Source organism: Mus caroli, unplaced genomic scaffold (genome assembly GCF_978045245.1).
Source record: "Mus caroli unplaced genomic scaffold, Mus_caroli_1 scaffold_18, whole genome shotgun sequence".
In the NCBI taxonomy this organism is placed as follows: Eukaryota; Metazoa; Chordata; class Mammalia; order Rodentia; family Muridae; genus Mus; species Mus caroli.
The window spans coordinates 15,019,604-15,034,853 of record NW_028227273.1 but is presented as its reverse complement, the minus strand read 5'-3'; the positions used below and the strand labels follow the sequence as shown (position 1 = coordinate 15,034,853).

Sequence of the window (15,250 nt, the reverse complement as noted above, 5' to 3'; positions counted from 1 at the left end):
CAACATTTTGCTGCTTACAGGAAACTCATCTCAGAGAAAAGGATAGACACTACCTCAGAATGAAAGGCTGGAAAACAATTCTCCAAGCAAATGGCATGAAGAAACAAGCTGGAGTAGCCATTCTAATATCTGATAAGATTGACTTCCAACCCAAAGTCATTAAAAAAGACAGGGAGGGACACTTCATACTCATCAAAGGTAAAATCCTCCAAGAGGAACTATCAATCCTGAATATCTATGCTCCAAATACAAAGGCAGCCACATTCATTAAAGAAACTTTAGTAAATCTCAAAACACACATTGCACCTCATACAATAATAGTGGGAGACTTCAACACACCACTTTCACCAATGGACAGATCATGGAAACAGAAACTAAACAGGGACACAGTGAAACTAAGAGAAATTATGAAACAAATGGATCTGGCAGATATCTACAGAACATTCTATCCTAAAACAAAAGGATATACCTTCTTCTCAGCACCTCATGGTACCTTCTCCAAAATTGACCACATAATTGGTCACAAAACAGGCCTCAACAGATATAAAAATATTGAAATTGTCCCATGCATCCTATCAGATCACCATGGACTAAGGCTGATCTTCAATAACAAAATAAATAATAGAAAGCCAACCTTCACGTGGAAACTGAACAACACTCTTCTCAATGATACCTTGGTCAAGGAAGGAATAAAGAAAGAAATTAAGGACTTTTTAGAGTTCAATGAAAATGAAGCCACAACATACCCAAACTTATGGGACGCAATGAAAGCATTTTTAAGAGGAAAACTCATAGCTCTGAGTGCCTCCAAAAGGAAACTAGAGAGAGCACACATTAGCAGCTTGACAACACACCTAAAAGCACTAGAACAAAAGGAAGCAAATTCACCCAAGAGGAGTAGACGGCAGGAAATAATCAAACTCAGGGGTGAAATCAACCAAGTGGAAACAAGAAAAACTATTCAAAGAATCAACCAATCAAGGAGCTGGTTCTTTGAGAAAATCAACAAGATAGATAAACCCTTAGCCAGACTCACTAGAGGGCACAGGGAAAGCATCCTAATTAACAAAATCAGAAATGAAAAAGGAGACATAACAACAGATCCTGAAGACATCCAAAACACCATCAGATCCTTCTACCAAAGGCTATACTCAACAAAACTGGAGAACCTGGATGAAATGGAGAAGTTCCTAGACAGATACCAGGTACCAAAGTTGAATCAAGATCAGGTTAATGATCTAAACAGCCCTATATCCCCCAAAGAAATAGAAGCAGTCATTAATAGTCTCCCAACTAAAAAAAGCCCAGGACCAGATGGGTTTAGTGCAGAGTTCTATCAGACCTTCAAAGAAGATCTAATCCCAGTTCTTCACAAACTATTCCACAAAATAGAAACAGAAGGTACTCTACCCAACTCATTCTATGAAGCCACAATTACTCTGATACCTAAACCACAAAAAGACCCAACAAAGATAGAAAACTTCAGACCGATATCCCTTATGAATATTGATGCAAAAATCCTCAATAAAGTTCTTGCTAACCGAATCCAAGAACACATCAAAACAATCATCCATCCTGACCAAGTAGGTTTCATCCCAGGGATGCAGGGATGGTTCAATATACGGAAATCCATCAACGTAATCCAGTATATAAACAAACTCAAAGACAAAAACCACATGGTCATCTCCTTAGATGCGGAAAAAGCATTTGACAAGATCCAACACCCATTCATGATAAAAGTCTTGGAAAGATCAGGAATTCAAGGCCCATACCTAAACATGATAAAAGCAATCTACAGCAAACCAGTAGCCAACATCAAAGTAAATGGTGAGAAGCTTGAAGCAATCCCTCTAAAATCAGGGACTAGACAAGGCTGTCCACTTTCTCCATACCTATTCAACATTGTACTTGAAGTCCTAGCCAGAGCAATTCGACAACAAAAGGAGATCAAAGGGATACAAATTGGAAAAGATGAAGTCAAAATATCACTTTTTGCAGATGATATGATAGTATATATAAGTGACCCTAAAAATTCCACCAGAGAACTCCTAAGCCTGATAAACAGCTTCGGTGAAGTAGCTGGATATAAAATTAACTCAAACAAATCAATGGCCTTTCTCTACACAAAGAATAAACAGGCTGAGAAAGAAATTAGGGAAACAACACCCTTCTCAATAGTCACAAATAATATAAAATATCTTGGCGTGACTCTAACTAAGGAAGTGAAAGATCTGTATAATAAAAACTTCAAGTCTCTGAAGAAAGAAATTATAGAAGATCTCAGAAGATGGAAAGATCTCCCATGCTCATGGATTGGCAGGATCAACATTGTAAAAATGGCTATCTTGCCAAAAGCAATCTACAGATTCAATGCAATCCCCATCAAAATTCCAAATCAATTCTTCAACGAATTAGAAAGTGCAATCTGCAAATTCATCTGGAATAACAAAAAACCTAGGATAGCAAAAACTCTTCTCAAGGATAAAAGAACCTCTGGTGGAATCACCATGCCGGACCTAAAGCTCTACTACAGAGCAATTGTGATAAAAACTGCATGGTACTGGTATAGTGACAGACAAATAGACCAATGGAATAGAATTGAAGACCCAGAAATGAACCCACACACCTATGGTCACTTGATCTTCGACAAGGGAGCTAAAAACATCCAGTGGAAGAAAGACAGCATTTTCAACAAATGGTGCTGGCACAACTGGTTGTTAACATGTAGAAGAATGCGAATCGATCCATTCCTATCTCCTTGTACTAAGGTCAAGTCTAAGTGGATCAAGGAACTTCACATAAAACCAGAGACACTGAAACTTATAGAGGAGAAAGTGGGGAAAAGCCTTGAAGATATGGGCACAGGGGAAAAATTCCTGAATAGAACAGTAATGGCTTGTGCTGTAAGATCGAGAATTGACAAGTGGGACCTCATGAAACTACAAAGCTTCTGCAAGGCTAAAGACACCATCAATAAGACAAAAAAACCACCAACAGATTGGGAAAGGATCTTCACCTATCCTAAATCAGATAAGGGACTAATATCCAATATATATAAAGAACTCAAGAAGGTGGACTCCAGAAAGTCAAATAACCCCATTAAAAAATGGGGCTCAGAACTGAACAAAGAATTCTCACCTGAGGAATACCGAATGGCAGAGAAGCACCTGAAAAAATGTTCAACATCCTTAATCATCAGGGAAATGCAAATCAAAACAACCCTGAGATTCCACCTCACACCAGTCAGAATGGCTAAGATCAAAAATTCAGGTGACAGCAGATGCTGGCGAGGATGTGGAGAAAGAGGAACACTCCTCCATTGTTGGTGGGATTGCAAGCTTGTACAACCACTCTGGAAATCAGTCTGGCGGTTCCTCAGAAAATTGGACATAGTACTACCGGAGGATCCAGCAATACCTCTCCTGGGCATATATCCAGAAGATGTCCCAACCGGTAAAAAGGACACATGCTCCACTATGTTCATAGCAGCCCTATTTATAATAGCCAGAAACTGGAAAGAACCCAGATGTCCCTCAACAGAGGAATGGATACAGAAATTATGGTACATTTACACAATGGAGTACTACTCAGCTATTAAAAAGAATGAATTTATGAAATTCCTAGCCAAATGGATGGACCTGGAGGGCATCATCTTGAGTGAAGTAACACAATCACAAAAGAACTCACACAATATGTATTCATTGATAAGCGGATATTAGCCCAAAACTTAGGATACCCAAGATATAAGATACAATTTGCTAAACGCATGAAACTCAAGAAGAATGAAGACCAAAGTGTGGACACTGTGTACCTTCTTAGAATTGGGAACAAAACACCCAGGGAAGGAGCTACAGAGACAAAGTTCGTAGCTGTGATGAAAGGATGGACCATTTAGAGACTGCTGTATCCAGGGATCCGTCCCATAATCAGCTTCTAAACGCTGACACCATTGCATACACTAGCAAGATCTTGCTGAAAGGACCCAAATATAGCTGTCTCTTGTGAGACGATGCCGGGGCCTAGCAAACACAGGAGTGGATGTTCACAGTCAGCTATTGGATGGATCACAGGGCTCCCAATGGAGAAGCTAGAGAAAGTACCCAAGGAGCTAAAGGGATCTGCAACCCTATTGTTGGAACAACATGATGTACTAACCGGAACCCTGGAGCTCTTGTCTCTAGCTGCATATGTATCGAAAGATGGCCTAGTCGGCCATCAATGGAAAGAGAGGCCCATTGGACTTGCAAACTTTATATGTCCCAATATAGGGGAATGCCAAGGCCAAAAGAATGGGAGTAGGTGGGTAGGGAAGTGGGGGGCGCTATGGGGGACTTTTGGGATAGTATTGGAAATGTAATTGAGGAAATTATGTAATAAAAATATTAAAAAAAAAAAAAAAGAAAAATAAATATTAAACAAACAAAAAAAAAAAAAAAAAAGAATAAGAAAGTCATACTATGCCTCAAGTATTTGAATGTGGTTGAGAAATGAAATGAATCATACGACAGACAGACAGACAACTCCTGAGCCCAGCACATAACAGAAGGACCTCGCTCTCCCTCTCCATGGTATTCCAGATGTGGAGATGTAATCTGGACATACTAAGCATTCCCGCAGGAAAAGGCTCTACAGAATCATGGCCCTGCTTGTGAGGTCATTGCCCAGGAATGCTTTGTGAGGCCCACTGCATAGGAATGAGAATATCTGGTTCTTTTAAAAAGGCCAAGATGGCTCAGCATGTAAAGAAGCTGCCAAGTAAGTCTGGTGACCTCAGTTCAATATCAAGAATTCATGTAAAGACAGGCGAAGGGACTCAACTACACAAAGCTGTCATCTGACCTACACATATACGCTGTGACAGGTACACACCCAAACACAATAATAACAACAACAAGTCACTTTCAAAAACATTGGTCTTTGAATATTTACTGATGGGTAGAGAAGAACAATTGTTCTTTTACATTTATTTAAGCCTATCTTCTTAGGCAAGAGTCTAGCACTTGCACTGGTGACATCAGGTAGTCCAGGCAGCCCACCCTGTGCCTAGCCTGAGGCATATGCTTTCCTCTCCAGGAGATGGAGCTTACCTGTAATCTCTTCTCAAGGAACTGCTTCCCACCTTCCAAGCCATATGAGTGCTCATAAGGATAACTCCAATCTCGAATCAAAAACATTAGCGTCTACATACAGAAAAAAATACAAATCACTTGTTACAAAATCCGAAGATTACTGAAAACGTCCTCCTATATAAACAATGCTAATCAAGACTATAATGAGTAGCCTGGTGGGTAGAACATAGATGACTGTCACTCTTGATGAGGTCCTGGGTTCAATTCTCAGCACCAAAAATTTAAAAATAAAAATGGTTCCAGCAACCAAATAGTGAGTCTGCTCTCTGTGGTTACGATCAATGCCACTTAAAGCAACTGCCCACCCCTGGCACCAACTGCTCAGCTCCTCTTGACAATGTCACTACACAGAAGGAGTCATTGGAGTACTAACACCCAAAGCCAAAAATGAACAAAAGTTATATGGGGAATCATCATTTTAAACCAGCCTACACTTTTAGATGGCCAATTCCACACTGGTTATAGATTTGGTATAAAGCGGTCATTCTTACAAATGTCTTATCCCACAGTGTTTGACTTCTCAGCACTACTGGCATTTTGAACCAGGTAATTCCTTGTGCATGGCTGTCCTTTGCAGTATGGAGAAGTATTTCTGGCCTCTGCATCGCATGCCAGTAGAACTAGACACCCCACAAAACTGTGACAATCAAGGCTATCATGTCTCCTAAGTGGATAATCATTCTAGATTAGAAAAACCGATATAAACCAAACACAGTGTATTTTACCCATATATACAAAAGGAAGCCAGGATCTGCCCAACTGTTTCATAGAAGTGATTGCCTAAAACAGCTGTGTCAGATAAAAATGAGGCAAAATTAATGTAAGCTCACTAATATTATAGTGACTAGAAGCACTCCACATACCAACAGGCAAGCACACTGACTGCTCCCTCCCAGTCCCTGCAGCCGAGAGCAGCATGAGCGGCCTGCAACCCTAAGCCTATCTAGGAAATGAAGAGTGGCAGGGGCCAACTTCAACTTGTAAAACATCACAAAAAAGGAAGCCTGCATGACATTTTATAACTTTATCATGATACTGTCTTCATTTCGCTACTGTCTTAAGTTCTAGAATTAAATAACATCCAATGAAGAGAAGCACCCTCCACAAGTTAAAGTACTGCAAAAAAATCTGGAGTCATTTCTGTGTTTCCTAGACAGCTGGACTTCAACCAGTAGTAAGCTGATGATGATACACCAATAGTGTTGTTCTGATTCTGGTGTCAAATGAGTTTATAATGTCCTTGTGGCTTGAAGCTTCTTACAGGCACATTTTTAAAGTGCTTACCTGAAATGGCTTCTGGTAGATCTCTTCCATTGCAAGTCTTCCATACTCTGTAAATAACTACAAACCATGTTAGTTAAGATAATGCCATCAAGAAGACTTAAAGATGTCATTTATAAACCTGTCTGTATCAGAGTAGAAGTCAGTCTTTATTCTTATCTGAATCTCAGGCATTTCACTGGCTAATAAACTAGGTATATCAGAAGTGTCCTCTAGTTAACCAATCAGTCATTTCTTTAAAGTCATACAAAATTTAAATATATTACAGGCTTCTAAACATGAATTTACAATGAAAAAGAATTAAGTTTTAATACTTTGGCATATATTCTCTAAGACATACTTGTAGGTGTTGAAGATCATCTTCTTGAATATTCTGAGACAGATTATATACCTGTTAAAACAAAATTTATTTTGTTTCTTAGTGTTTTAATGAGTAATTCTTCTTTAGTAAGGAAGGTTATTTTAGACGTCATCACAAATTAATCCCTTAGCCACTGTATTAACCAGTAGTATATGGAAAGCATTCCCTTATTAAAGAGAAGCAGCACATGAAATTCACGCAGCGTACATACTCATGGCCCGTGTGCTATGTGCTGTCCTTCCCTGTTTCTCAGTCTTTCACACTATGTCAAGCCATTTTTAAAGGCCACACTGAAGCCAGGTGTGATGATGCCCTCCTGAGATTCCAACACTTAGGAGGTAGGGGCACAAGAGTCGGATGTAGTCAAAGGCCACCCTGGACTACACAGTGAGCTCCAGGCCAGGGAGAAGCAAAGGTTGTTTCACTCCTTGTGTAAGTTGAAGAATATGAGGAGCGATGTTTAGAAAAATCAGTTTCTTCTTGGGACAGGATATATGTTCATTCAATAGGCTCTGGGCTTTTCGGTTGTTTGGTTTTGTTCTAGATTTTTAGGAAGGATTTCCCTACTTAGTCCAGACTGGCCTCAAACTTTAACAATTCTCCTGCCTCTGCCTCCCATGTGCTAAGATTTCAGAGCACTGCAATGACTGGCACACATTGTCACACATGCCATGGTCTTTTTTTTTTTTTTTTTGCTTGAGTTGATGAGCCTAGGAAACGTGAAATGTTTACCAGGCCATGGAAACTAGTAAACTAGCAGTAGGTGGCACTATTGCCCTTTTTGGGATGTTCTGGAAGCTTTCCAAAACACAGAGCAGAACTGATAATGGTTGTTCTCTGTTCTTAGGGTTTGTCAGGTCTAGTCCTCCCATGACAGAGCATTAGAGAAGAAGGTGCTACAGTGACACCAAAGACACGCAGTCAATGCAGCGACTCCAAAGACACAACAAGCAGGTGATGATCTAACTAAACTCAAGATGTCAGGAGTACAAACAGCAACAGAGGATGCTTACTCAGTGATTACTCCCAAACAAGAGATCTAAAATATAAAAGCCAACAGCATAACCACAGGGACAGAGAGATGGGCACCTGAAATCTTAAATCACTGGGTGTCAGCATACTGCCTTGGACTCAGTCCTAAGAGTCTGTTGAAAGTCATCAAGATCAATGTGTATTTCTGTCTACCAGCCCAAAAGAAAAAATGTTTCCTCTCTTGCTCCATAGCCCTGTACAGTCTCTAACTAGCTCCTGTTATGGAGCTCTCCGCCTAACTCAACTCCCCAAGTGCTGAGGCACAGTAGCACTACCATGCCTGGAAAACACAACTTAAGGAAGAAAACGCCCTTCCAAGGTCTGTAGAACGTCGTTCTGAAGCTGGGACTGTAGCTCAGTGGCACACTGGTGGCATCTGTGACACCACATATTAATCCCTCTTACCACCCCTCACTAAACAGGTCTATATAAACTATATACTAATTATATATTAATATTATAAGCGCTATCTCACTTAGATTTCCTCTTTCACAATATACAACTACATTTGAGATAGGCAGAATAAGTAAAATCCTCAGTTTAGAGATAAAAACATGTCTGTGTGGTGTAAGTGGTCCAAAACCAAATCTCCTAGCATCAAAAAGTTATATAAACAAAAGAATAGCAGCAAAATTTAGGATAGAGCTCCTCCATTGAAATCTGAGAGGCAAGCCTCAAACTAACCAGAAGAGCTAAAATGTGAAACACAGAACAGGATGGCCTCTGCTGCCTCTCAGGAGCTATAGTCATGCTATTTTGTGCAGGAAAAACAACAAAAATAAAGACTTCTGGGAGTCAAGAGCATCTCTTAGTGAGCAGTGACAGGATCCTTGGCCTGGAACAGAAGGTAGCCAAAAAGAACTCCTGTGCACACAGCAGCATCCAGGCTGCTTCGTTCGCGTCACGGAGCTGACTGACACTGAGAAGCCATCACAGTCACAGGACACACTCAAGGATTGCTTACGAACCCTGACCGACCACTGACACTGACACAGACCGTTTCTACTGAATGACATGTTCCAACACCCTTTCTCATGGACTGTCTAACACCAGCAGGATCTAGGAGACCACCTGCCCAGCATCAACTGTTAAGCCAGGGAGCTATCCATACAAATGATCCCAACAAAGGAAAGGAATACAAAATGACGTCAACTGACCTCACTCACCTACATCACACAAGAGATGCTCCATCTGAGGCAAGGAGAACGTGGAAGGACAAGGACAACCAGAACACACTGTGCATATGTAATGTACGAGGACTTCACCCTTTCCAAGCCAAGCCAGTGCTACAAACCCCTGTTGCTTAGGTTTTCTAAATTAAATATTGTTACTGAGTGATGGTGGCGCACGCCTTTAATCCCTGTACTCAGGCAGCAGAGGCAGACAGATCTCTAAGCTTGAGGCCAGCCTGGTCTACGGTGTGAGTTCCAGGACAGCCATGGCTACACGGGGAAACCCTGTCTCAATAAAACATTAATTATGGGGATTTTTAGTTCAAATAATCAAGAACTATCAGAGAAACCAAATAGAAAACTAGGTAGCTGTTTAATTATTTAGTACTTTTGTTTTGGTTTTGGCTAAGCAATCATGTGATTGATTTTAATTATCAACATTGTTGATCTTAAGAGTGTGCCTGAATGTGCGCAGGTGCACCACATACCCCAGCAGCACGTGGTGTTTTTAAAATGAAGACACAGAGAGTAGGAAGCAGGGGATCTAGAAAACAAAGATCAGAAATACTGTATGAAAACAGTTACCTGAGAAAAAGGAAAACTGAGAGCACAGAGCTGGGTGGGTAGGAGAGGGGTGTGTGTGGGAAGCGTTGGGATGAAATTCTCAGAGAACTAATGAAAAGGCTGTTCTGCGATGAAAGCAGAGGTGGCTGTGGCCTAACTTCATCCTTTATATCTCATGCAAAGTATATCAGTTTACAGCTCAGTACCTAAGTAATAAGAAATACAGCTAGCTCTAACGTCTAATCCATTTTTCTTCCATCAAGTCTCTTCCGGTGGCTGCACAAAGGTAGGATTTTATGAACTGACAACAGGCACGCTCACCTGCACAGAGCTGGTCATAGTGCTCAGAGCAAACACCGTCGCACAGTCTTTAATGGTTGACTGGCTATCAAAGGCACCCTGGGTATCCATTAGCAGCACAGCCACCTAGGAATTTGTTAAATTTAAAATACTTAGTAAAAAATCACCAAAAATGCCTACAAAAATCATACATTAATAAAGTTCAAAGCAGTAATTAAGTCAAGAAAAGTATTTATATACCACTGTACATTTTAACATATTAATCATTAATAGTTTTGTGTTCTTTTAAATTTTAATACCAGAAAACTTCTCAAGAAAAGAATACAGGAGAAAATAGCAAAGTATAAGTAGAATTTTACTTTTGTTCCATTAGGTCTGTCAATCACAAACACTTCATTCCAAACTTGTATGCCTGTTGTTTCTCTTTCACAACCACCTCGCCACGTAAAGCCAGTCAAGGGTTCATTGTTTCCACCAATCCAGCTTTGAGAATCCTGTTAAAAATCAAAGAGAAATGTAAAGCAAACACAACTCACCCATTTCATAGCTCATAAAGGAGAGGAAGCCAATGCCCAGAGAGAGAACACCCAGTCTAGCATCAAGCCAACAGTCCTGTGCAGAGTGCTAGAGGAGCAGTCTCCTCCACTCAGCCTTTGTCACACAGATCCCAGCCTCCACTTAACCTGGACATCGAGGTAAATGGGTTTACGCACGCCTACTCCTCCTCTTCTGGCAAGCTTTTCTATATTTAAAGATGATAAAATATGGAAGCTAGCTACTTTAATATCTTGTTGTACAGAAGAGTAAAACCACGTCCCAGACAGCAGGCAGGACAGTAGCCCTCGCCTAGAAGAGCGTATACAAAAACACCTCCCACTGCTGGGACTGTCTCCTTAAAAGACAACTAGAATTTGTTTGGAACCCGATTCAAGCAAACTGGTTTAAGGGGTAAGGGGTAGGGGGTGGTTTTTAATGAAACAAACAGATATCTGGACTCCTTATGCAATTATGTTAAATGGATATAAACATTTTTCTTTTAAGATATTTTTTCATACACTATATTCTGAACAGGGTTTCTCTCCCAAATTTCCTCCCAGAGCTTCTCCACCACCTGATATCCAACTCCATGGCTTTTCTCTCTCTAGAAAACAAACAAGCAAACAAAAACAAAGTAAAATTGACAAAGAAAGAAAGAAAGAAAGAAAGAAAGAAAGAAAGAAAGAAAGAAAGAAAAGAAGGAAAAGAAAAAACAGGAAAAGCACACAAAATGACACTTTTTTGTGCACAAAAAAATAGAACTGAGTCTTTTGCTACTAGATGTCTAAATATTTATGATGAAAAAGATGCATCTTCCTGGCAACTGCTTTAAAACAGTCCGAGAAACACATACACAAAGAAATAGATAAAACGAGACCACAGGTCTAGAGGAGCATGGCAGTCCATAACACTGTCTCTATTTCTGTAATGAAACCTCTAACAAGGCCAAGGCCCTGGGTTTGGTCCTCATCACCAGGAAAAGCAGGGAGGGGGCGGGGCTATCTTATAACTCAAACCACAGAGCTACAACTACTATAACTATACAGTATGGAGCTGGGGTACAGCCCAGTGGGAAAGCACTCACCTAAACACAAAAGTCTTACATTCAATGCCCACTACCATAAATAATATTTATAAATAGTTAATATACCACAATGTAATTGGTCTAGAATACTAAATATGTGATGTCAATGACTAATTGCCATATGTCAAGATGCCTACACTTTAAAGTCTACATATTATTCTCAATGTAAAGTGTCTCAAAATAAAGTATTTCTTTGTTTTAGACATTTCTAATAAACTTGAATCTAATCCAAAACAAATTATAAAACCCAAATTAGGGGCAGAGAGATACTGAAGACAAGAGCAGTGGGGGATGATGTGACTGACAAAGGACACATGTAAGGTAGAAAGACAAAACAAGGCCAGGCTCAGACATCGACTGAGAAGACGCAGCCCTGACCTTGACTCCATCTATTACTGTCCACAAAACTCTGTGCCCAACAAGCTACAATGCTGTACATGACAACATTCTCTTGCACTCATTCACTGTCCTCGGTTGTCAACACTTGGACCTATTAGACCTTCGTTTCTGCTGGTTACAAGAAAACCACACCATACAACTCCATTCAGTGTTTTCTGGACCTGTGTTTCACAAAGTACCCTTCCTAGTGTTAGAAAATCAGAGATGCCCCTCAACAAGAACAAGTGGTAGGTAGGCCCCGTCACTTTTCCATGTCACCTACTTTTCACAAGAAGCCTCTCTATCTTCTAAAACGCTACCTATGGCTTCCACACAACCTGTGAGGCCATCTGGAGACCTGCTGGTCACAACAATACATCTTTCACTTTTCCAGTCTCTGTTCCCAATATTCCACAGAGATTCCAACACAGGCAAACACACACCTTCCTGTCTCTAACATGCCTGAACGATCAAACCAACCCTACGTTATACACTGTTTAGCTAACCTATTCCTTCTTTTGCCTAGACTCAAAAACTCTTGACACTGGAGGGATCAAGTGTTACAGGTAATAACTATTACTCAGTCCCCCACAATGTGAAAAAATCTGATACTGCAAAAATTCTTTTTTCCAGTTTAACTTTCACGAATAAGTTAAAAGACTCTGTTCTCAGAGATCTGCTGCCTTGCTTCTCTGTCTCTTACATGAGAATGTAAGTTCACGAAAACTGAACTTTTACTTCATCCTACCTGGCTTATAAGGAAGCATTAAATGAGTAAAAATTTTACTTATAAAATTCAATTTGCTTTCTTTAGAATATAGGTATCAAGCATAAAAGTTATGACTGTTCTAGTCCTAGAAACAAGAACAGTAAAAAAAAAAAAAAATTAAAACATGACAAAAATCATAGACCTATAACATCCTTGTAAACCCTCATGTTCAAAGAAACTAAAAAGAATCGGTGTCTCACAGAAATTTATCACTATGTATAATCTCTTCTTAGTTCACTGTCTAGTTAAAAAAAAAGATAAAAGGTTTTTTTTTTAAAGTAAATTAAGGATTCTAGATAATCAAATTCTCAAACAAAATAAAACCTATTATTCCTCTAGTGAATGAACACAGAGGCTTTAGAAAAATAATAATTAATTTAGTCAACAAATTATTTACCTTCTACCAAATTTGAACACTGTTTAAAAACCCAGAGTTCTCTAAATGAACAAAGGCATTCCTGCCCTCAGAGCATTCTAGTGGGTTCTGGAAACTGTCTTAATTCTAACAGACCATCGCTCCTCCCAGAATTTATTAAAAGCAAGCCTAGTAATTCCAAAGCACTGACCTGGTACCATTTGCACTGTAGAGAGACAAAAGTGTCTCAAAGCCCATATTCCTCAGAGTAGAAACCCAATTTCCTCATAGGAGAAAATACAAGATCTTTAAAGTTAATCTCAACTGAAAAGGCAGTCTCCTCTTAGTAGGTGATGCCAATCGATAAACGCAGCTCTTACCCAAAGCCTCCCCTACATAATAGTTATCAGCAACAAGCTCTACCTCAGGAACAGAAAGCTCACACTTCTGCGAAAAGGAAATGTTGCTCATAACAGAGCGTAATGGAAGGGAAACCTCACAGCAGCCCAGCTCCCCTCACCAGCAAGCTTACTCCTTTCATAACGGTGAGGTGGGAGAATCTAAAAGCCACAACTCATCACAGTGAGCATTGAGGAGATGAAAGATGTGGAGTTAAGGAAGAAAGCACTCCTTCTCTTCAAGGTATCTCCCAGAGTAATAATCACAAACAAAAATCTTATTCTATTTAAAGTCCAACTTAGCAGGTAAAACAAGTAGGTTTTTGACACTTTAACACCTACACCAGTATTTTCTAGTGACTGCGTGAGAGCGTGAAGTCCTGGAACGAACTATACACACCGCAAACAGTTAAAACTACTTACTACCCATGCATCACCCAAACTGCCCATGTCTAACTCCTCTATTCTGGGGTTGGATAAATAGAAAGTATGAATGACCCAGGTCACAAACTCAGACACACCAGACAATTCTAACTTGACTACATTCTAAAGAGAACTTAAGTCAATCTGTTTGTAAAAGCTCATCTTAAATAGTATTCTTGACCATGAAGTCACTCAGCTACGACAAATAAACCAGATGCAAAAAAAGATGGACACTGCATGATTTCTACTCCTAAAAGGTGCACACAGTCAAGAAAAAAAAGCAGCATGCTGGCTTCCAGAGCCAAGAGGGAAATGTTTAGGATCCTGAAGTTTCTAAGCTTCAAACCAGAAAGACAAAAACATTATGAATGAAAGATTCCTAAGTAGAATCTGCTAGAAACAATGTGATTGAACTTAGTATCACTGAACTGCACACTTAAAAATGGTTAATATGATGAATCTTATACTGTGGCTATCACTTTAAAAAAACAAAAATGCCCAAAGGCTGCTAACTTGCACCTTCCATTAAACTTTCAGTTTCAGCCTCATTTGTAAAAGCTGAAGTCTTTCCAGGTTCTAAAAAAGGAAAAAGGTTAGCAAACTCAAAATTATGACTTTCTTTCCTTGGACCAAAACAAAAAACAAACAAACAAAAAAACCCCGAGTTTCCAAGCAAACTACCACTCCAAAACCCGAGAGGCCAAGAGCTGCCCCAAACTGAGTTCCCTAGCAGGAGCAGCCCTGATACTTGCAGACAGGCCTCACAGGACTCCACAGTTCTCATGGTAAGCTACAAGAAAACAGCCATTTTAAAATTCACTTGACAAAAATGATAATTTTCAATTATATACACCCAGAAGAGTCCTTGCAACAGAGGCCTGTCCTGCTGTTCAAACTAACCTGGCAGATTTATGGAGGGTTGCAAAGGCACACTTAGCCAATTTCAGTCTAGTGTAAGGAGTGGAGGTGGGGGATAAGAACTGAAGGATCAGCACTGCAATCCCAGCACTAAAGAGGCTGAGGTAGGGGAAGCCATGCACCTTGGAGACTAAGCTGGGCTATATACCAAGACCCTATCTGAATAGCTTAAAAATAAACAAAAGGAGAGACAATCAGTGGGGTCAGAGCAGCTGTCATCAGCATCATCTCAAAAGGCAAAGAAAAGGCCTTGACAAAGCCCCACATCTCCTGATCAGAGCCTCAAAGAAGCTAGAAATAGAAGAAAAACTCCAGTGTAACTATGGCCACATAAACATATAGCCAACATTATACTAAACTGAGAAAAAAATTCAAGCATTTCTTCTAAAAATCAAAACTGGACAAGTGTGCGTCTTAGCTCCACTCTTCCTCAGTGCACCCCCTTAACTCAGTCATTAAGGAAAAGGTACACACATGAAAAAGGAAGAAGCAACCACGTTCATCTTACACACAAAAGGGCTAGAAGACTCCACTAGAGAACTCAGTACT

The 15,250-nt window shown here is 39.9% G+C and overlaps 1 protein-coding gene across 3 annotated transcripts in view; it reads right to left on the bottom strand.

Moving 5' to 3' along the window:
* The window catches only part of Atl2 (atlastin GTPase 2), a 54,848-nt gene that overhangs the window by 13,335 nt on the left and 26,263 nt on the right, over positions 1-15,250 (bottom strand). For all 3 annotated transcript variants that reach the window (XM_021186317.3, XM_029471105.2, XM_021186319.3), the window contains exons 3-7: positions 10,199-10,333; positions 9,861-9,965; positions 6,751-6,801; positions 6,414-6,470; positions 5,088-5,180 (exon numbers count right to left, since the gene is read on the bottom strand). In XM_021186317.3, coding sequence (XP_021041976.1) covers positions 5,088-5,180; positions 6,414-6,470; positions 6,751-6,801; positions 9,861-9,965; positions 10,199-10,333 — 441 coding nt within the window. The remainder of the gene's footprint in view (positions 1-5,087; positions 5,181-6,413; positions 6,471-6,750; positions 6,802-9,860; positions 9,966-10,198; positions 10,334-15,250) is intronic.